Source organism: Rhipicephalus microplus, unplaced genomic scaffold, assembly GCF_043290135.1.
Source record: "Rhipicephalus microplus isolate Deutch F79 unplaced genomic scaffold, USDA_Rmic scaffold_94, whole genome shotgun sequence".
Taxonomy (NCBI): domain Eukaryota; kingdom Metazoa; phylum Arthropoda; class Arachnida; order Ixodida; family Ixodidae; genus Rhipicephalus; species Rhipicephalus microplus.
Window position 1 is genome coordinate 287,664 of NW_027464666.1, and position 22,842 is coordinate 310,505.

At 45.8% G+C, this 22,842-nt stretch overlaps 1 protein-coding gene across 1 annotated transcript in view; it reads right to left on the minus strand.

The window, feature by feature from the left end:
* LOC119177080 (uncharacterized) overlaps positions 1-22,842 on the minus strand; it is an 83,677-nt gene that overhangs the window by 20,092 nt on the left and 40,743 nt on the right. Inside the window, exon 5 of the mRNA XM_037428466.2 lies at positions 825-1,135. Within this exon, the coding sequence (XP_037284363.2) occupies positions 825-1,135 (311 nt within the window). The remainder of the gene's footprint in view (positions 1-824; positions 1,136-22,842) is intronic.

A 22,842-nucleotide genomic window follows, 5' to 3' on the forward strand; every position in this document is an offset into this window, starting at 1 on the left:
GAGCGTTCAATGACCTCTATTGCCAACAAAAATGCAACGGAAAAGAATAACAGGAACTGACAAAAAAAAGTGGCATTTTATAAATTCACAGACTGTTTCAGACCACCTTAACAATGGGCATAAGACAGAAACTATGTGCATAGACAGAAACTCCCTCCAGCACTCGTTTATTCACTCCAACTCCCCTCCTCCTTCATAACAACGATTTCATCGGACCTTCTTTGAGCAGTGCACTCCCCACTGCTTTGTCAGAAAGATTTTCCAACGACTGCATTGTAACTGGCCTTTCATCTTGAGGAACCCACTATAAGCGGTATGAGTATATGTGGGGTTCAAAGTAAATGAGTCTAAAAAGACTGCATTGTAACCAGTCTTGCACTGTAAACAGTTACATTATAAGTGGTCGGTACTATATTTAAAAAGCTATTTTCTAGTGATGCTGCCTACACAGCACGTTGCTACTTTCATTCATTGCATGATGAAATTTGCAATGGGACATAGTGAGGTGCCAAACAAATGCCACGGCCCTCGTTAAGTACACATCTTCTTTAGCACCAAATTATGAATAAGCAGCAAATATATTATCTTGCTATATTTACCTTCGCATCTAAAAGAGGTTCATGTTTTAAAGTTACTTTGAAGCGCATCAAAGACACAGACGATTCAAGAGGACATGACAGTGCTTCTATTGTCTATGTCATTGGTACAGTTCGAGGCAATTTTTAAGCATGAATATGTACCGCCTAGCCTGACTAGCCAGCTTGTTGCACGCAAAAAGGACCGAAAAAGCATCAACAGGCGCCAAGTCCGAGAATATTGCTCACCACATGCCATGGTTGGCCCAGGCACGAAAGCCACGTACGGCTGTGGTAGCTTGGAGAGCCGGCCTCCTGCCACAGAGCCTTTAGCCGTGGCCGCAGCCAGAGCTGCGGCAGCGTTCGCCGTCACCACCTGTGCCGTGACAGCAGTGGTTATGCCACCCACCCGTGCCTTGTGTTTAGCCCCCTGCAGGTGGGACTGCAGCTGCTGCTTAGAGGTCAGCGACGAGTGGCAGGGCTCGCAGTAAAACTGGCTCCCCCCTGCTAGCAGCGGCTTTTTCGGTGGCGGGGACTTGATCGCCATTCCGGGAGGGGGTCTGAACAACCATGGATACAAACACAGAGATAACACTGTTGTCGCAGCCTAGAGATAGATACTTACTTTACATCTATGTTCATTACAAACCAACGGAATAATTCCTACTTTACAACTATGCTCATTACAAGCCCATCTACATGCGATATCATGCCTAAAACGGAAGCTCTAAGTACAGGTAGCCACTGGCTAATGGAAGCACAATGTGATTTACAGGTTGTCTAAAATGGGCCCTGCAACATTACTCAAAGTAACCATAAAATGGCTTCATTGAAGTATATTGCCTCACGAATTGATCACAACAAAAGCTTTTTAGAATACATGAGGTAAGAGCAGAGTTGAAGAGATTTTTTGTATGCTGAAAGCTAATCAGAGATAACAGTGAAAAAAAAAAAAAAAAAAAACACGGGCACAGACAGGAAACGGACGGAACAGCGCTTGTCCCGTCTGTGTCCGGTCAATTTCCGTGCCTTTTTTCACACTATTAACGTTAATATGCACAACCAACTAGCCCAGTCACCTACTTTACTAAGCAGGAAGGAATGGCACAAGGAAATGAAGTGACGGCATGCACATCTCATGTCTTTGAGCCCTTTTAAATGCAAAGCATTTCTTAGTGAACTGCAGGCACTTCGAGTGTGATCTCAGCAAGAATGAAACTCAAGTGTTCTGCGTGACAGTCGGGTGCTCTACCACAGAGTCATACCACGATTTGAAAGTGCTTTGAAAAAAGACACTATGCAGGCGTAAAGTTGGCGCAAATTAAGTCGTGGTAGCAGTGCTGGTTATCCAATTTCATTACAAATGAACAAACATTACATATATAAACACATGACACAGATGTCATGGCGGGCTAATGTCAAGTGTGGTTCCAATGTTTACTCAATTGTTGTAGCAGTCTAATAAAAATTACACTTGTATAGCACAAAGCTCTGTTTCATAAAATACACACTCAAACCTCAAACTGTTGTTAAAAATAAACACTCTCTTTAAAAACCCAAACCTAACGCAGTGGTTTTCCTCCTATTTCTCCAATCGCAAGCAGTATGTTCAAGTCAGCACGAAAAAATCTGCCCTTGCCAATGTTATTTCTGGAGTTCCCCAAGGCAGTGTCTTGGGCCCACTACTGTTTTTGATTGTTGTCAACGATTTACCTAAAGATATTACGGTCCCCATAAGGTTTTTTTGCAGACGATTGCGTAATGTATAAAACAGTCAGGTCTCCTACCGATCAATCAGAACTAAATATAAACCTCCAAAAAATACAAAACTGGTGCACCATTTGGCAGATGGATCTAAACGCCGCAAAAACAGTAACGATGACCGTTACTAGGAAAAAAACGGATTCTAAATACGACGTACTCTATAAACGATCATGAGCATGGCAGAGTAGAACAACACAAATATTTGGGTTTATTAATAACTTCCGATCTACAATGGAATTTGCATGTAGACTCCGTTTGTGCTAAGGCTAACAAAGCATTGTGGAGACTTCGGAGAAATCTACACCATGCTAGCCCGGAAATCAAATGGTTGGCTTACAAGGCTCTCGTACTGCCAATTATGGAGTACGCAAAGGTGGTATGGGATCCGTACACAACAAGTAATCGCACTAAGCTAGATAGAATACAAAGATTGGCGTCACGTTTCATATTTAACAAATACCAGCGCTGCCACTCCCCAACTCAGCTTTGCAAGCTGGCCCACCTTGAACCACTAGAACAAAGGACAGAGTATGAAAGACTTAAATTACTCTTTTTAATCATTAAAAAACAAGTAAAAATAGACAAATCGAAGTATATGTATATAAAAACTGGGGAAACGTCAAGGCACCGGCATAACATGTACATGTGACTGGAACAGGCTGCCGAATTCCACTGTCTTATCGGAATGTGTACCTTCTTTCTTGAAGGGCCTAAGGGATGTCGTGTATAAAGATGTATAGTTTATATTTTGCTTATTCTATGTCCTCAGGAGCAGAGTGCTTTGGCTATTTCTTGTCATTCATTGTTATGTGTAATAGAAGTTGTATAGGGAGTACCTATTTTTTTTCGTATGTATATTGGTTTTTTCCACCCCTGTTAGAGCCCAAATTGGGCTGACAGTATAATAAAATGAAATGAAATGAATGATATAACGACACTTCTACGAAGTATTTCTTACTCCCCGTCAGCTTTCCAGCTAGCAAGTCAACACATAAAAGTCCTCGCCCCAATAAACGACTTTTCAGGCTTGTTTTCGCTTCAACGAAACTTCCGTTTAGTAAAGCTTGGCTTGAAAACTTGTTCATGATAAAGTGAGAATATCGCTAACAGTACAACATTTTGTACATTCGCAACGCCTTGCTTCACTGAAAATGTGAGTCCATCGTGCCACTTGTAGTAAACAAACTGATAGGAGAGTGTTTGTTGGTGATGGCGATGCACCTGGCCCCCTTGTGACAAAGTGCAGCCCCGCTTTGTTAAGCCAGAGCCACAGCCAATCAGTAACTAATCTAGGTCACCTGATCACGCCATACACCAAAGCAACCAAATCAACCTAAGTGCCTGTAGTTAAGCCGATGTTGGTCATCTGTGCTTGTGCACTTACGTGCGCCGGACTCTGTGCTATCAAGGCGACAAAGCACAAGTTCCTTTTTTTTTTTTTGGCGTGAAGAAGAAGAATGCTTCATTTTTCAATAAAATTGCTTACGAACATTTGTGCAAAAACATCCAAATACGTAGCTGACATGTCTAGTTAAGGGGAGACGCGGGTCGAAAAGTCGCGTTTTTTTTCCAAATTTCACCTTTTCTGTTTTTTGTTGCTTTATCATCTTTATACATTATATTTTGACATCTGAAAATATCACAGCGAAATAAGCATCAGAAGTCAGTGAAAAACGCGTCTGAGTGAGCGGCAGTGACGCGCGGCATCACGAAATTTACACAAAACGGGCTGCTGTTCGCGTGCTCGCGGGGCCGCGAAGAGAGCTGTCCGCCATACTGCGGCCGCTGGCTCGTGTAGAATTGTCCTTACTCTCCACGATCCCGGTTCTTGAAGTCTCGTACGTTCACGAAAAATCTAAAAAAAAAGCAACAAAAACAGTCTTTTCCCGCCGTTTCAAACCGCGCGCCACTAACGCAGGGCCGCCATTGGCTGACAGCACCCGTGTTTTCTTGCCGTAGTTCGCTTCACTGTTTTCCGGAGTTATTTTTCGCTGTTTTCGTGCGATGGCAAGCCCGAAAAAGGCCGTTGCCGACCATCGGAAATACAGAAGTAAGAACAAGTTCAGAGGGAAGCGGCGGAGGACGTACAAGAAAGCCACCGCCAACGAAAATGTCCGCGACGGGCCAGCGGCCGGTAGGCCTAACATCGACCACGGCAACGTCGACCATGGCAACTGCGACGACGAGATCAACGCTGCAGTGAATTTTGTGAGTGCATCGCAGAAAAAGATCGCGTTATTCGAAAACGACGTCAGGCCGAATGCCGATCGTGCCGAAAGCGTAGTGCTGTGCGAGTTGGGTGCATTGACGGCCGTCGTCGCAGGCGCGGCATGCCCCGTTTGTCACGAGAGTAAACTCGCAGTTCGGGCACCGAATAAAAAGCGGAAAGGCCTTTCGGCGTTTCTGGAGCTACACTGCGAGAATGCGGAGTGCTCGGAGAGCATCCTTTCGTCCGCGTACTCGTCGAAGCGGGTCGCGTCAGATGGCGGCCGCGGTGCAAGCAGAAGCTACGACAGCGGGAGTTCGCGTGACGCCTTTGCCGTGAACCTGAAAGTGGTGCTTGCAGCGCGTGCCGTCGGTATCGGGCATGAGCAACTTTCACGATTTTGTGCAGTAGTTGGATTGCCAAACCCTATGCACCATAAGACCTTCCATGCTATCGGCAAAAAGATTCACAGTGCGGCAGTGAAGGCTGTCTGTGAAAACATGCAAAGGGCACGCAGCGTCACCAAAGAGGTGGCTGGTAACAGTGACGTGCCAGTCATGTTTGACGGCACATGGCAAAAAAGAGGCCACAAAAGCCACAATGGTGTGGGAACTGTAGTGTCCTTGGACACTGGTTTGTGCCTGGACTATGAAGTGCTTTCCAACTTCTGCCTGGCGTGCAGTTTGCATAACGACATGGGAGGCGATGAAGAAACATGGCAGGCGTTTCATCATCCCGTTTGTGAGAAGAATTGCGACTGTTCTTCGCATGCCATGGAGGCCGAAGCTGCAGTGCGCATTTGGCAGAGGACTGTGGACTATGAGACACCCCTGCGGTTCACCATCTTCCTAAGCGATGGAGACAGCAAGGCCTACAACGGGGTCTGTGATGCCAACGTGTACCCTGACACTCCAATTGAAAAAGAGGAGTGCACCAACCACGTGGCGAAACGTCTGGGCACCGGCCTGCGGAAGCTGCCAACGCCACTTCCACGAGGGGAGAAGCTGAAGGAGACCACCATCCAGAAGCTTCAAACTTACTTTCAGGTGGCCATTGTGAACAATCGGGGAAATGTCCACAAGATGTACACTGCCATATGGGCCTCATGTTTGCACTCGTGCTCAACAGACGGTGCTGGAAGTCACAAGTTCTGTCCTGCAGGCCCAGACTCGTGGTGCAAGCACCGACGTGCTGAGGCGCAGGGCCAGCCTGCACCGTGCCACACCCCCCTCCTGACCAAGGCCCAGGGTTTGGCAGTCCTCCCAATCTACAAGCGTCTCACAGATGCGAAGCTGCTTGCCCGGTGCCTCCACGGCAAGTTCAGTTCAGTTCAGTTCAGTTTATTACCTTAAAGGCCCCCCTTTCTAGGAGGGGCATTACATAAGGGGTGGGGTTTTATTTAGATTAACAATAAGCAGTAAAAGTTGTTTTAGTATTGAAGATGATCAATAACACGGTCTTGAAAGGCAGATGATGAGGCGATGTTGGCGATGTCCCGTGGGAGGCCGTTCCAGTCCGTGGCTGCTCGAAAAAAGAACGAGGCAGAAAAAGCAGTGGTGCGCGAAGAAGGGCGGGAAACCTGAAATGAATGACTGGTTCGATGAGATATGCGTGGTGCGGCTACTATATAAGGTGGCTGATTGAGGGAAGAATGAAATAACTTGTGATAAAGCATGAGAGTTGCAGTGCGGCGGCGCAAAGAAAGGAGTGGCAGTCCAGATTTCGCTTTCAAAGATGAAATACTGATATCGTATGAGTAAGATGAGTGAATGAATCTGGCAGCACGGTTTTGTACCGCTTCTAATGCTTTGATTAAATACGCTTGATGAGGGCTCCATATGGCAGATGCATATTCTAATTTCGGTCTGATTAAAGATTTGTACGCAAGTAATTTTACATGTGGGGGGGCTAGGCGGAGATGGCGTTTGAGAAAACCAAGTGCTTTATTAGATGCTGAAACAACATTAGCGATGTGTGTATGCCATGATAAATCATAAGACAAGGTTATTCCAAGATATTTATAAGACGGTACTGATTCAATTGCGGTGTTAACGATGGAATAGTGGAAGCGATATGGGCTATGGCGACGAGAAAAAGACACGAGTTTACATTTAGAAGGATTAAGGGTCATTAACCATGTGTTACACCAATTAAGCACGTTGTTAAGGTTGGTTTGGAGATACACGTGATCATGCTGGTTACTGATAGTGTGATAGATGGCACAGTCGTCCGCGAACATGCGGATGCTGCAGGATACATGGTCGGGCAAGTCGTTAATATATATTAGGAAAAGAAGGGGACCGAGTACAGATCCTTGGGGAACGCCTGATGTGACTGGGAGAGGGTTAGATAGGTGGCCATTAACAAAGACTGACTGAGAACGGTTAGTGAGAAACTGTTCAATCCAACGAAGAATGTTAGGGTCTAGATGCAGGTGTGAAAGTTTTAGCAAAAGGCGGCGGTGAGGAACTTTATCGAACGCTTTCGCATAGTCTAGAAAATTTACATCAGTCTGCATGTTACGGTCTAGGTTAGTGTGCAAGTCGTGAAGAAATAGCGCTAATTGTGTTTCGCAGGAGTGACCTTTACGAAATCCATGTTGTGATCGATGAAAAAAATTACATGAGTCCAAAAAACTTGCGATTTGAGAGTAAATGACGTGTTCCATGATTTTACAGGGTACACTAGTTAATGAAATGGGGCGGTAGTTCAAGGGTGAGTCTCTGTTACCTGATTTGTACACTGGAACGACCTTCCCCGTTTTCCAGTCATCTGGAATGATTCCTGATGCGAGTGACTGTGAAAAAATCAAAGATAAATAGGCGGCACAAATTGATTTACCATTCTTCAGAAGCTTAGAATTAATTGAGTCCATACCGGCTGATGATGAATGCTTCATGTTATCGATTACGGATGCAATGCCTTCTTCGAAAAATGAGATAGTTGGCATGAATGCTTCGATGTTAACTGATGGTGATTGTGAAGGTGCGTCAAGTTCTTGAGTGAAGACAGATACGAATGCGGTGTTAAATATTTCCCCACATTCATGGTCTGTCACTGGTTCATGCGCGTCGTTAGTCAGTGTGATGTCGCGGGTCTGCTTTGGATTTAAAAGTTGCCAAAATTTGCTGGGGTTGCTGGTTAGTAGCTTTGGTAAGTCATCGTGATAAAATGTATGCTTGGCGTTCCGGATCTCAAATAGATATGATTTTTCCACTTCGAAGTATTTATCCCAGTCACTCTGCGTGTCACGGCGTTTGGCCGAACGGAAGAGCCGTTTCTTTTTATTTTCAAGCCGTTTTAAACGTACAGAAAACCATGGCTTATTGTGATTAGCATGAAAGGTAACCCTCGGAATGAACATATTAGTGAGCACACTTAATTTATTTTTGAATATTGACCAGTTTTCATGTACTGTGCGAGTGGGAAACACTGATTTGTACTCAGAAAAAAAGGTGTTAAGGTCTTCAGTTATTGCATCGTAGTTTCCCCGGTCGTAAAGGCATATTGTTTTTGCGGATGTGTACTTTGGAGCAGAACTGAATGAAAATAGGGCATGTATGATTTTATGGTCGCTGATTTCTGGGAGATAACTGATAGATGAAAGGTTCTCAGGACTGTTAGTTAGTATTAGGTCTAGGATGTTTGCTGTTTCTTGCGTAACGCGTGTTGGTTCCGAGACTAACTGACTCAGGTTAAAATTTAAACATACGTCAATGAAGTTTTTAGCCTCTGCATGACATGATAATGAGGACATGCCTAGGTTATGCCATTTGATGTTCGGGTAATTGAAGTCGCCAAAGAGAAGGATGCGGGCATTGGGATAAGTGGCAACAAGTTGCCTTAGGCTATTGTTTAGGTGCCTACAGAAGTCTGGATTAGTATGCGGTGGCCTATAACAAACGCCAAGAAGTACTGTTAGGGGAGGAGCGTGACAAATGAGCCATAATGATTCAATGTCGGACGTTACGTGTACAACGGAACATGATATACCTTGGTGAATTGCGACCAGAACACCACCCCCTCGAGTACACTTTCGGTCGCTACGATACACGCGGAATTCGGGTAAGTCAGTCAGAATTTCAGCGTCCGAAACGTTATCGTTGAGCCAAGTTTCAGTTAGTACCAGTATATTGCTTCCGGATGACAAAACAATGTTCGATAAGAGTTCGCGCTTTGGAAGGAAACTGCAGATGTTAGTAAATATCACGGAAAAGGAGAGTGGTTTGGCAGGTGCCGGGCGCTGTCGGTTTGTAGGTACATGGTGACAGGGTGACTGCTATGTGATTTCTTTAACTGTGCTAGACAACTTATCAAAAATATAACGTTTTGGACCGATGTGCAGGGTTTTATACCGCAAGGAGAACTTAGCAGATTTAGCCTTGGCAAATGCTATTAATTGTTTTCGCGCGTGTCGAACGGAGAGCGAAAAGTCCTCTCCAATGCTGAAGTTAGTATTTCTTAATTTCCGGCCATTTGATAGGATCGAGTCCTTTGTTTTGTAACATGTGAATTTTACGATTATGGGGCGATTTCTACCGAACGAATGACGACCAAGGCGATGAGCTCTTTCGAAGTCATGAGGTCCTACGGTTATTCCTAGATTCTTATGGCAGAAATCGATAATTATTTTTTCCGAATCGTTCCATGTCTCGCTGTCAGTAGGGTCGGAGATGCCATAAAAGACGAGATTGTTTCGACGTGATCGATTTTCCGCGTCATCTAGGCGGTCTTCTAACTCCTCGATCTTGCGAGACATGCTGCTTGTGTCTGCCCGCATCTTTTCGATGTCGTCTCGGATAGGAATAAGGGCCTGGTAGTGTGCTTCTAGGTCGGTCATCCGTTTGCATAAATCCGTTAATGTTCTATCAGTAGTAATTAGCTGAGATTTGAGGCTCTGTACTTCAGTAATTACTTTGGATTGGCCTGCGGCTATTTTCTGAAGTTCTGTCAACACGGCATCGTTTCCGCCAGGGCCAGGGTTAGTTTCCACATCTCCTGACAACATCAACAAGGAATGAATAACGGAAACACATTCGGCGGCAATGGCGAGACAGCACCGTGGGCTCGGTAACTGCACCAAAACGTAACTGCACCAAAACGGCAAGACACAGAACGCGGCCGAGTCCCTGAACAGCAAAATATGGCTGCTGTGTCCAAAGACCCGGTTTGCTTCCCGGACTGCTGTGGAAACAGCCACAGCCATTGCAGTCCTGTGGTTCAACCGGGGCCACGCGAGCTTTGAAAAGGTGCTGGAAGAGCTTGGGGTGCTTCCTTCGGAGGCCCTGGTTACCCTCAGCGACCGCCGAGACAGCATGCGCATGCACAAGATGAATGTGCGTCAGACCGCTGAGGCGAGGGCACACCGTCGCAGTGCAGCCAAGAGGGCCCGGGTGGAAGAGTCCTGCCGCACCAGCCGGGAAGGGAAAACCTACGATGCTGGAGAGTTTTAGACAACTGATATTCCCTCTGGACATGTGTGTATGTGTTCAGCACAAGTTTCGTGCTACTGCGTTTTTCATTTTTGTAAATACAGACTTTCAAACTTTCAAACGCGTTTTTCTCATTTCGCAATTTTGGCCAATTTGCATTTTTTGCGGGAAGTGTTTCGGGCACTTAGAATGGTCATACGACGACGAAATTTGGCACACACATTGAGGAGAGTGCGTAGGGTGCCGATATCTACTTGAATCAGCACAACCTATCAGCTGTAAATATCTATTAATAAATTTAATGGTGGTCGAGTGGAAAAAAAAGGGTACTTTGCTACACAGATGTTTTTTTCATAGTTTCAAAGTTGGAGCACAATTTCTAGCTAGATATCGGCACTCTATGGCTAATAGGGAGCAAAAGGAGCCATTGAACAACTCTCTGCATGAACATTTAGTATGCGCGAAAGTTCCCGGAAAACTTATCAAGTTTCACCATTACTTGAAACACAACTCCCAAACTATTGCACTTATGTAAAAACTGATTACAGATTTGGAATCAGGAGGAAAAACTGCATCAGTGGTCCAATTTCTGAAGCTCTAAGTTGAATAACAAAAAAAAAGTGCTTTCGAGGAGCGTCTCCCCTTAAGGATCCTTTATAGACCAGGCATTTTGTTTAATTAGCGAGTAAAATCTTTACGCAGAGAATTCAATCACACAATACAAAATCATATGTGGAAATGTAGGGAAAAACAGAAATAATGCAACATGTACGTATATTTCCAAAATATTAGCATGGCAACTGGTAACTCTCCGATAGGAAGAGTTTCCCGAGTGACTGAATCATATTTAGCAGACGTTTAACTAGGGTAGGGATACTGTTCCAAATCTTAGCAGCAACAAAAGGTATTGTTTGATGGCCGTAGAAATTGTGTACTATTGGCAGATTAAGATTTTGTTTTTTGGCCTGCCGAGTGTGACCTCTGGATTTTACTAAAATTCATGCGTGAAAGGGTACATTCTTATTCAGTATTTTGCATACTAATATTGCACTTTTGCATTGCCTAACCATATAAAAAGGCCTTATGTTCAGAATTCTGAAAAGTTCAGCCGATGATGCATTCTCGGGTGCTGAAGCAATTGTTCGTACAGCTCTTTTTTGTAAGATGGTTATGATTGAGCAATATGAGGCATATGTGTAGCTCTATGATTCAATGCAATAAGTTAGGTGAAAGTGAAACACGTTGCAGTATAAAATACAGAGTATATGAGCGCTAAAATATTTTTCTAGCCTTAAATAATGTAAAGCATCCAAAGCTTAGTTTTCTGCATAAATTGTCTATATGAGATGTCCAGTGAAATGAATGGTCTAATGTTACACCAAGGTAAGTATACGCGTTCACTTTATCAATGGGAGTTTCCCCGGTGAATAGACCATGCGTTTGAGATATCATTTCTTTAGTTACAGGAGAAAACTATGTACTCGGTTTTTTTTGTATTTAGTAATAAGTTGTTGTTTTTAACCACTGAGAAGTCATTTGTAGCTCTTTATTGGCTAGTGATTCAGCTTCCTGAAAAGAGTGACATGCTATGAGTAAAGCAGTGTCATCTGCATACAGAGATGCTTGCATATGGATTAAGAAAAGAGGATAATCATTAATGAAGAGGGGTAACAAAATCTGTCCAAAGTACTGAACCTTGCGGCACACCAGTTTCGACGAGCTTCCAGTTTGATTTGTTACCAAGTATCTGTACATACAGAGTCCGTTCAGACAAATAACTACGAAAGAACTATGAAGATATACCTCTAAATCTATAGCGTTCAAGTTTATTTAGCAATATATTGTAGTCTACCGAATCAAAAGCTTTTTTTATGTCAAGGAAGATGCCGAGGACGAACTGGTTATTGTTTAATGCTTGGTTTACTGTTTCTGCCACAAAGCTTACTGCAGTAGCTGTACTGTGTTCTTTCCTAAAGCGATGTTCATTCGGAGATAGGGTATTGCATTTTGTAATAAAGTCCATCATTTCTTTGGCTACAAGCTTCTCAAAAAAAGTGTTCACACATGATAGAATTGTTATAGGGTGGTAACTTGCTTTTTTGTCAAAGAATTCACCTTTGTGGATTGGTGTCACCCTGCCTATTTAAGCTGCTCGGGGTACACGTCTTTCATGAAGGACAGCTTAAAAATAACAACTAGAGGTGTGCTTAAGGTTTCGATATTGTCCTTCAATATTTTAAGTGGTACTCCATCATGTCCCATGGCCTTGTGTGATGACATCTGGCGTACAACTGCAATAATTATAGCTTAAGTAATTTCACAAAGAAAGAAGGCATCCTAGTGAACAGCAGGGAATGGCGAGTTATGTTTTTCATTTGTACTTGTTGCCGACTGCTTTCCTATGGTTACAAATTAATCATTAAAAAGTTCCGCTAGCTCTTGTTCATTACAACCCACGACGTCTAAATTTGGTAAAAGAGGTTGTCGAGGCTCTGGATTTACTACCGCCTTTATTATACGCGAAATTTCCTTTGTGTCACCGTTTGCTTTCGTGATGAGGCTACTGTAATATTCCTTTCTTCATTTTCTCATCGTTGATAACCGATAGATTGCACCTGTTTCTGTACAATTCTTTATGATAACCATTGCCCTTATTTGGATTCATTTTAGTTAGCCAGTGTTCTCTTAGTCTAACAACTCTGAATATTTCTTCGTTCATCTAAGGGCAAATTGGTGTAGACAAGTTTCCGGTCGAATCATTAACGAGGCACACCAGAAATATGTTACTGGGCACAAGCATCAACGAATACGTTACTGCTGATGTGGACGCTATTCATTTTGAAGATCTAATTGACAAGGCAATAATGGAAGAGGTTCGCCACAATGATGTGATGTTGGACGTTGAGAGTGACGCACAAGATAGATTAGAGCCGCCTTCTGCACTGAACATGACAGACACATTTGAGGTCATTCCCAATTGCACTGCCGTGCACAATGACGCCACCGCAAATCAGCTGCTGACTCAATGCAAACGTCGAATCAGGGCGGTAATGTTCAAAGAAAAGTGCGAATGAAGCTAAAACAGTTCCTTCTTTGGAAAATAATTTATGTTCATAAAGTATATAGTCAAATGTGACAGCATTCTGGGGCGAATTTCGTCACAACAAAATTGCTGCATGAATAAAATTTTTCGCGTGTCTCAGCAGTTGAAGGAGAAAAGAAGAGCAAGCACATTGTGGCGACAGGTGCTGCTGCTAGTAGGAAAGAGGTTGTCCTCAAGTGTCTCGCAGGGCAGACCAAGAAGACAGTAGCAGATGGCTAGTTGCTTCCTTGCACAGCCAGATGTCGGGCACTCACACAGCAGGTGACGAAATGCTACAACTGCGCCGCAGTCGAGTCAAGCTGACGAAGGAGCTCCCTGCAGCCACTGCTTTCGTTCCCCCGTCCGTGCCGAGTCAGTCTTAAGAGAAAAGAGGAGGGCGCGCTCTCACCGGGAGACACCAGTCATGAGGAGCAGAGATAGGGGGCCATCGATCGGTGACCCGCTCGTCTTGATGGTCGCGCTGCAGTTATCGGCGAAAATTACTGCGCGCAGAATTGAAAAAGTCTGTGTATGTACCTTTGCCATGATGCCAACACGAGAGAGAAAACCACTGGAGTACATCACAGCTGCACTCGCAGCTGTGAAAGTGTGTGGGAGTGCTATCACCCTGTGTGAAGTCATTTGTGCCTCATGGAGAACACATAACTTGCAGATAAACCGTATTTAGGGGTAAGAGTTGCTGAGCGATAGGTGGTGCAGTGCTCATGAGATTTTAGTGGCGTAGTGCTCACGGGAGATTATCATGGTTGATGCAGTAGCGCCAGCAGCGGCGCCTGGTGGCGAGGCTGTGTGGCGACTGGAGCGAAAGGCTGTCTCTCACGGTGCATCCATTTATTGCATCCTTAAAGGCCCGAGGGCATTACATAAGGGGGGGCAAAGAATACGCTGTGAGTGTGTATAATTCAAGTTGAACAAATTCTTATAAACAGTACAGTTCTAATATGGTAGTTTGGTCAAAAATGACAACAAAAATGAATCAAATAACACACAAAAGAAACGCTTTGGCTGGGAATTAGAGTACAAACAACTAGGCACAAGCAAATTATAGATACAGTACCTTGGTAGAATATATTTACAGCCACGGGTTAATGGGTGGAATCAAAGCGGGATTCCAATTTTGCGCGGAATGATGTGCGGTCAGGTGTGGCAACAATGGTGTCGGGAAGGCGATTCCAAAGTGTTATTGCTTGGGGGAAAAAGGAGTCGTTCATTGCGGATGTACGGCCGTTGATTCGTGCAATGGGGTTTGAATGGTTAATGCGGGAAGAAGTTCTGTTTGGGGGCTGTAAAAGTTCGTGTCTTGCTTTGGGTCGGAAAAAGAAACTGTGGAGGAGGCATAGGCGCGAGATGAGGCGGCGCGACGCGAGTGATGGCAGTTCAATTGATTGTTTTAGGGCGGTGACGCTGATTTCTCTGGAGTACTGTGAGGTTATAAAGCGGGCAGCGCGGTTTTGAACTGCTTCTAGTTCGCTAACGAGGTATACCTGGGATGGATTCCAAATGAACGATGCGTATTCGAGCTTTGGCCGTACGTATGTTAAGTATGCTAGTTTTTTAACGTCAGGAGATGCTGATTTGAGGTTACGGCGCAGAAAACCAAGCGTACGCAGAGCGTCTGAGCAGATGGACTGCACGTGCGGTGCAAATGAAAGAGATGGGTACATGTGCACTCCGAGATACTTGTATGACGAAGCCGAATCGAGAGGAAGCGAATTGATAAAGTAGGTATGATGAACAGTGGTGCGTTTACGGGAAAATGACATCGATTTGCATTTGGTTAGATTTAACGGCATTGATGAGTCTTGGCACCATAGCGCAACTGTGTCGAGGTCTTGCTGTAGTTTAGTACTGTTTTCAAAGTTGTGAAAGGTGCATCCATGGGGAAAGCACCGTGGGTTGTTCCTCAAAGGCCCCGTGCAAGTCGTGCATAAGCAACGCCGTCTTCACGTCACCTCGTGCTTGTTTGAGAGTATTGGAATATTGTATACAGTGGAACACCGCTGTTATGTTGCTCACAGCTGCGTTTTTTTTTTTCAGCTGTTACGTTAAAGGAATCGATCGAGTAGCAATAATAAACTTGAATCTTACGGGTGGTCGCCAACCCTAGCGCTCTTGCTATCTCGGCGAGTATCGATGCGGTTTTAAAGCGAAGGGACTGTGTGAAAAGAGTGAAGTGATTTTTGTGCGCCCGCCAAACACAATCATTCCGTAGGAAGGCGCTCGATTTTCCCCACAGAAGAATACCGTACTTAGTTGATCCTACCGCGCCCTCGATTGTAACGCACACCCGGTTTCCACGACGAAGCAAAAAAAAGTGAGACATGGATTGCAACGCGCACCTATTTTTCTCGTTGGCCCGCACGATCACACCACTCGGGAAAACGACTACTTTCGGAAGCGTCTTCCGTTTAAATATGAGGTACAGGAGAAGCTTGTGCCTATCTGACGTGCAACGGAGCATTGCCGTCACTCTAGTTTTACCGTGGCCCGATGTCAGCACGCGAACTTGCTTCGCCCCCTTCTTCTTGACGGTTGTGGTGACAGGCATGTCGAAGTAAAGAGGCGTCTGATCGGCATTACCGATTTGCCCAAGCAGGCAGCCGTTGTTGTGCCGCAAGTTTAGGACGAACCTCTGAAAACCGTGAAGCTTTTCTTTGTACTCCTCCGGCAACTTTTCACATATGCCCGTTCGCCTTCGGAGGGAAAAGCCTTTCCTCTTCATAAAGTTAGTTAGCCAGCACCTGCTCGCTTTAAACTGGCTCCGCATTAGCCCTTTAACTAAGGCTAACTGCATAGCCTGCACTTGGAACAGTTCTGTCGTCAGTGGCCGCTATGCCGCTCACTGCTCTAGCACATACTCGCGGAGCAGCTCTTCAATTTGCGGAAACCGACCCTGCTCTGGTCCACTGAAGCCTTTGCCTGAATCTTTTCCATCGACAATCTTCTGCTTGTGTTTCCGCCAGTCCCGCACGCACGTTTCGGGAACTCTGAACGACCGCGATACGGCCCGATTTTCGTCCGTTTCGGCACACGCGATGACTTTTCTTTTAAAAGCGGCATCGTGGTGCAATCGTCGAGTTTTTAAAGTCGGCCCTTCCATGCCGTCGATGCTAATGCAGTACAAGATGACGAACTCTTCAGCACACGTACAAAGTGCTGCTCGTGGGAAACACATAGGCTGAAATGGCCGACGCGCCATGCTGACGCACGTAGGGGGCGGCCATTTTGGAAATGCCGATGGCAATAGAATGACTGTATTCATTTTTTTTTCGTACTCGATTCTAACGCGCATGCGATTTATGAACTCGCCTAACCGGAAAAAAGGTGCGCGTTAGATTCGAGCACACAAGCATCTAACACCCCCTTCCGCATTCACGGGGCAAAGTACGCATGAAAGATAAGTGCGCGTTGGCGCATGGTGATGAGCTGGGCGCTGAGCGCGGGTGGTTTTTTTTCTCTTTGTTGAGTTTTCATATTATCTATATATATATATATACACACATATACATATAAATAGGTACGTATACATATACGGTGAATCAAGGCGGCAGCAAAAGCCGAAACTGTCCATATACATAATTCTTATCGCAATAAAAAAAAAGCAAAGCTGAACATCCTCGGGGGACACACCATGCACGTGCAGTGAAACTATGCATGCGCGCACGGCGTCGAAAACGAAGAACGAACGACACGAACACAGACACGGATACCACGAAAAACTATTCGGTAAAGCACCCTCCATATGCAGTGCTGCCCCACATATGTGACGCTAACTAAAAGCGTGGCACTGCCAGCGCGCGAAAGTAGTTTTTTTTTTTTTTGTATAGGATTGGGGGGGGGGGGGCACCCTTGCGCATGCGAGAGAACGGGGGCAACGCCGGCTTGTGGGGTGCAGGTGCGCCTCACGCGGACGCAGCCCGTGTGCCTGACGGGCAGCGGCGGTAGGGCAGTTGCGGAAGATGCATGCTTATACCAAAATGGCAAAATGCGGAACAAAATTCCTAGATAGTCCGTGGGGAAAATTCGCTATATCAAGGTTGTCTACCGCAGCTGCTACTTTGTTACATAGAGGTCGCAAATGCATGTGCTTCTATGGAGCGACAACGGGGAATAGAAAAACTTCGTTATATCAAGGAATTCATTATATGGAGGTTCATTATAAGCAGGTTTAAGGGGAGACACTGGTCTGAAAAATTTTTTTTTTCAATTTTCAGTATTTCCAGCTTGAATTTTAATACAGTATGTATTTTTCACAGCTGAAAACAAATATGCAATTAGTTTTATGCTATCACTTTTAGATTTTTTAAATATTGACTGTTACATAAACTTGCATTCTGCCCAGCCTTTTGACATCTTCTTCATAAAATATTGCTACAAATATGATATGACAGCGTTCCATGAAGGCCAAGGAGTGCAACAAAACCATAATATTATTTTTAGCTTCATTGGTACCAGAGTTACGGCCTTAACAAGTATACTTATTAGAAATCTGAAACTGTTGCTTAAGTTTGTTGCTAATTAAATCACTATAGTAAAAAAAATATTACATTTTTTTTGTTTCCTTGCACTAATCAATGTATAAGCTTTCAAATGCTGCAAGAATTATCAAAATCCGACTGCTACATCAAAAGATACTGTGGGCAATGGCTTAGGGTGTGATGAAAAATGTTTTGAGAAAACGAGAAAAGAAGTTAAGGAACATGTTGAGCACTTATATTTAACAAGAAAAGGTGTGAATCGGTGTATTAACCATGTTAAAAGCCACCAGGAATGTAGTCATCATCATTCTCCTTGGTGCGCTTTCTTTTCATGGCATGCTTGAAGTTTTCAGCATGCTCATGCTTTTTCTCCGATGCCACTAGTCGGCGACTGTCCTTTTCTGAGCATCTTTCAGTGGCCACAACACTCTGCTGCAGGTGCAGCTCCTTCAATATGGCGGCATCTGCTCTCCCTTTGCCAGCGTTGAACCTTGCGACAGCTTCGGCCACAGCAGCTTCAACGGTGAAAAGCGATGCGTGTGTTTTTGGACACAAGCGACCAGATGACGGAGTGCAGGCTCTCGTTTGGGTTCTGTGTTTTGCCTCGCTGACAACGCTCCAGCAATTTCTTGTCAGAGAGGTGCGTGTAAATAGGCCGCAAGGCATCAACGACATACTCCGGCAGGTTGTAGCGATGATTCGGAGGAGTCTCCTGCTTGGCAACAGCCTTGTTGTACTTGCACCATGACTCTTCACCAGTTGGGCAGTGAGAGTGCTGAGGGCTTGCATCAGTAGATGCTACGTGATAAAAGGTTGCCCAGACAGCATTATTCATGGCCTCAATGCTTCCTTGGTTGCTTTGTAAAGCTTATCCATAATATGACGTAAGCTTTGTGACCAGCTCGCCTGTCAGTTTGCCCTTGCCGCCAACGCTTGGCTTTTCTTCGGCTCTTTGTTTTTGCAGGAGGTTTCGAAGTGCTGTGCCCATGCGCTTATGCACATGGTTGACACAGTCCTCTTTTTCTATTGGCACGAAGCCATATACCTGTGCCTCCTGCAGACTGTTGAAGGCCCGGCTGTCTCCATCACACAACATGGTTGTGTAGCGGAGCCCATGTCTCTCCAATGAGCGGCCAAATAAAATTTGTGCTGCTTCCACCTCCATTTGTCCTGGCTTAATGGAGGTATTCTTTTGGCAAGTGTGACCAGCTAGCCACTCGGCATACCTGGGGTTGTCCTCCTTCGGCCCAAGCTGGCAGCCCAAACAAAAGTTCGATAGGACGACGAAGTCGAGCACATAACCCGTGAATAGTTCAGTCACGGTCCCTACACAAATATGGGATGAGTGGCCCCTGGTCAGCCAAGTCCCATCAAAGGAAACAACGATATTTCCAGGATTTCCATAGTTGAGTTCGGAATACACCGTTTTCACGGTACTCGCGCAGTCGTCAATAACGCGCGCGGCAGCCTTCTGCGCGGCAGGGTTCATTTTCAATTTCACATAATCCTGGTATGTCTTGGTGTGCAGGCCTCTCCGTGAAATATTTAGGGCGGAAAAAATATCATTGAGCGCAGTTTGCCCGTTTCCTGTGCTCATTGCCGCGCGAACCGCGAGCATGTTAATTTCGAAGGGGCCGTGCGCTGTGTCCTCCCCTGCTCTCGGCGAGCTCCATACGGTCTTCAGTTTACCGCACTCGTCACATGTGAAAACAAGTTTCGCGACTATGCCATATTCGCAGTCTTCCTTGGAGATTCTGCCAGGCCCGCCACACACACCGCACTTCGTACACTGAAGAAGTTCGTTGACCAACTCTAAGCTAACGACAGTGAACGGCGTACCAGGCGTTGCGGCTCCATCCGAGTCTCGAAACAAAGACCGCTTGCGTTTTGTGGCAAACTTCGATGAAAGATCTTGCAGAACATCGTTCGCACGACACTCGATGGCCACTTTTTCAGCGCCAAAACCAGGGGAGTGTCGACGCGCACAGCTCTCGTGTGATCTTGGGACGCAACTATCGCTTCCGCGATCGCGGGTGCCGCGGCGGTGATAGCGCTGGCACAGCCTGCTTCTTCCGAGTTCTCGGCGGCAGAAGGTCTCGCTGGTGATAAAATGCAGGCTCTCGGACGCCGTTTTCCCCTTTTTCCGAACAACGCATGAGCACTCCAGAACTTCCAATGACCGCCTGCCATTGCACCGAATGCACAGCTGTTGTTAGGCCTCTACGCAAAATGGCAGCCTGCACGCCGCTGTCTAGCAGACGAATCCCTTCGCGTCCAGTAGGAAACCGGGAACTGCCCCACGTGACAAAAACGCACCAATGATGTGCGAGTATTCAGTTTTTATTTATGCGCGATATCTGCGTTGTTGCTAGACGAAAAACGTTCTTCTGCTAGGAACAGATAATAGAAAAATGAGTTTTTAAAATGAGACCAAAATGGCCGCGCTACTTGGTGCGGTTCTCGCGCGCTGTGGGGTTGAATACGACCGTTTTTGAGGTGGTTTCGGAAGCGAGAATGGTCATCAAACTGACTTTGCGACCCAATAACTCGACAAATACGCATTACAGGGCTATAATATTTTAGGAACAGCTTCCTTAGACCTGAATGATTATGAAAAAAAATACTTCAAAAAAATCGTTTTTTCGGAAACTTTTCGGCCTCCCATACCCATGTCTCCCCTTAACTGTAGTTCAGTGGTCCCGGCATAGTTCTCATAGAATCCCATGTATTGCAAACCCCGCTGTTGCATCGCAACTGTGAGTACATTCCTGCATGATGCAACGCAACCTTGTCTGCTGAACCCGCTCGGGAACCACCATTTTGATTTGACATTTGACAGTCTTGGCCTGGCTTGGCTACAAAACAGACTGCAAGAAGCTGCAGGCGAGTTGGAGAGGCCGCCCCAATATGGTCATTTGTGAAAAGTGTTATCACCATCATGACTGTGCTTACAACGGAAGTTTCACTACGGAATGCCGTAAGTGCGTGACAGTCCCACTGCCGCACGCCACACGGTGTGACTCGTCTTCAGCCACTGTTGTGTGCACAGAGCTTGTTACCGTTGAACTTGTCAACGCAATCTTTGTCAAGCCTTAAAGACGTCGCATAAGCGGAAAGCACTCTCCCTTGAGGAAATGCTCGACGTATTTAAAGCAATCGACAAGTAGCCAGCGCGAAAAAGGATCAACATTGCAAAAAATCTTGGACTGCAGCCGTTAACGCTCAACAGCATAGTCTCGTTGCATCGTCTCTATAGCTTCGAGATGCCACAACACCACCATTTTGGACTCGCCCTAAAGGTATTTCTAAAGAGCATTCCATGTTCAAAAAGCGCATTTCTGAAATTAATTTCGAGGTCTCTGATTAGCTCCTTCTTACATGTTGCTCCAGTACGCCTCGCTGGTCCAATGCTCTTTCCGGGATACGCCTCCGGGATATCATCGTCTGCTTCTTGTGCGTTGCGAGTTCGCAGCTTTCTAAAATCGTGCAGCTTAGCGACGTTTTCACACTTGTTCTGTGTTTACGGGTCGACGATAATTCAGGATACAACTAATGCCTTAGTTAAAGTGGCAGCATTGAAACGTAAGTTAAGTCATCAGATTACGATCACGCGCCACACTCATCGCGAACATCGCACACGTGCGTCTCGAACGGACTGCAGTGTTGACTCGTTGGCGGGAAGGTTTTGTTTATCAGTGATTCGAACCTTGTGATGAAGACTACCACGAAACAAATCTTTGTACTTGCGATCGAGCTTGTCATAGTTTGAAACATCATGTGCCGCCTTGCCCATCGCAACCGCGCTTTCTGCTCGAAGTCGTGGCTGGGCTTAAGGCTTAACTCCGCCCCGAACTTGGCGGGCGAGAACACCGTGCTACAGGTTATGCGAAAGCCAAAAAGCTGTAATGTGCTTTGTTGCAAGCAACGAATCATATCAGCCACTAGACCATGAATAGGCATCTTGTGCATCAGTAGCGTACCCCAGCCAAGCCCGCTGCGCACCAACAGCTCGGAACAGCAATGGCAGCGCGATCAGCAATTTCGCGCGTCAGGGCCCCAGTACACAAAACTAAGCGCGCTGCGCAATGATTGTTCGTCACCATAACAAAGCACAATTAATCAATAACAGACCGGAGGTCTGCATCTTTCATTTTTAAATCAGTACATTAATATCCGCGGCGCTATTCTCGTTCCGAAAGTATGCCATGCGATCTTTGAAGTCAGAAGTTGTAGAATTTACGCTTTCTGTGGTAGAAAAGTACACTCTAAGGGAGTCCTGACCACCTTGCTGGCCTCACATTTTGGTCAATTATATCCGAATGTCCGTTGTACCAAAGTCCGTAGTAAATCTTCACCCACACATCTTAAAATGGATTGAGTGCTTCTTACGTAACCGCGAGCAATTTGTGACTGCTAATGAATGTAACTCTCCTCCTACTGCCGTAACCTCAGGTGTGCCTCAAGGGTCTGTTTTGGGTCCCTTACTATTTTAATATATATTGCCACAGCTCGACCAACGCAGAAGACGCGTACCACAATTCGCGTTCGTAAAAGCCGTCAAGCAAGTAGCAAGAAAGCCGCACCATGGAACGCCGTCCTGCACGCGCCACGATGCTACGCCATGGGACTGGCACGAGACTCGAGGGGCAGAAGAAGAGACCGACGAAGTTAGAGTCAGCGGGCACAGACATTTTTTGGCTGACCATTTTTAGCTTCGAGTTTACGGGCACAAGTTCGCCCTAAATAAAGAGTTTATATAGTACCAGGTGCTATATTTATTCGTAACAATCTGGTGGACGTGCTGGGTATGATTCCAAGCCCACCACAGGCAAGGAGAAGCCCAGATCCCAGAAGATTGGAGCCAGCAGAATTGACACCTGTGCACCAACGAACGAGTCGCCGACTACGTGGTGAGCAGCCCGAGTTTGGCCCCCTAATTGACTCATCAAGACCTGTCGAGACCTCAAGCACAAGCGTCACTGCGATGGCCACCCAGTCGATGCCATCTCCATCTCACCTCATCGTGGATTCGCCACGTACACCAGAGGTCTTCCACGGTGAGACCTTTGAAGACGCCGAGGACTGGCTCGAAGGCTTCGAGCTCGTTGCACGTTTGAATAGTTGGGACGAAGCCCGAAAACTTCGTTACGTTTATGTCGCCCTGCAAGATTCGGCACGTACGTGGTTCGAGAACCACGAAGCGTCCTTGCTGTCATGGGACGACTTCCGACGAGAGCTGATCGCAACCTATCCGAACACGGACCGCAAAGAGAAGGCAGAGGCT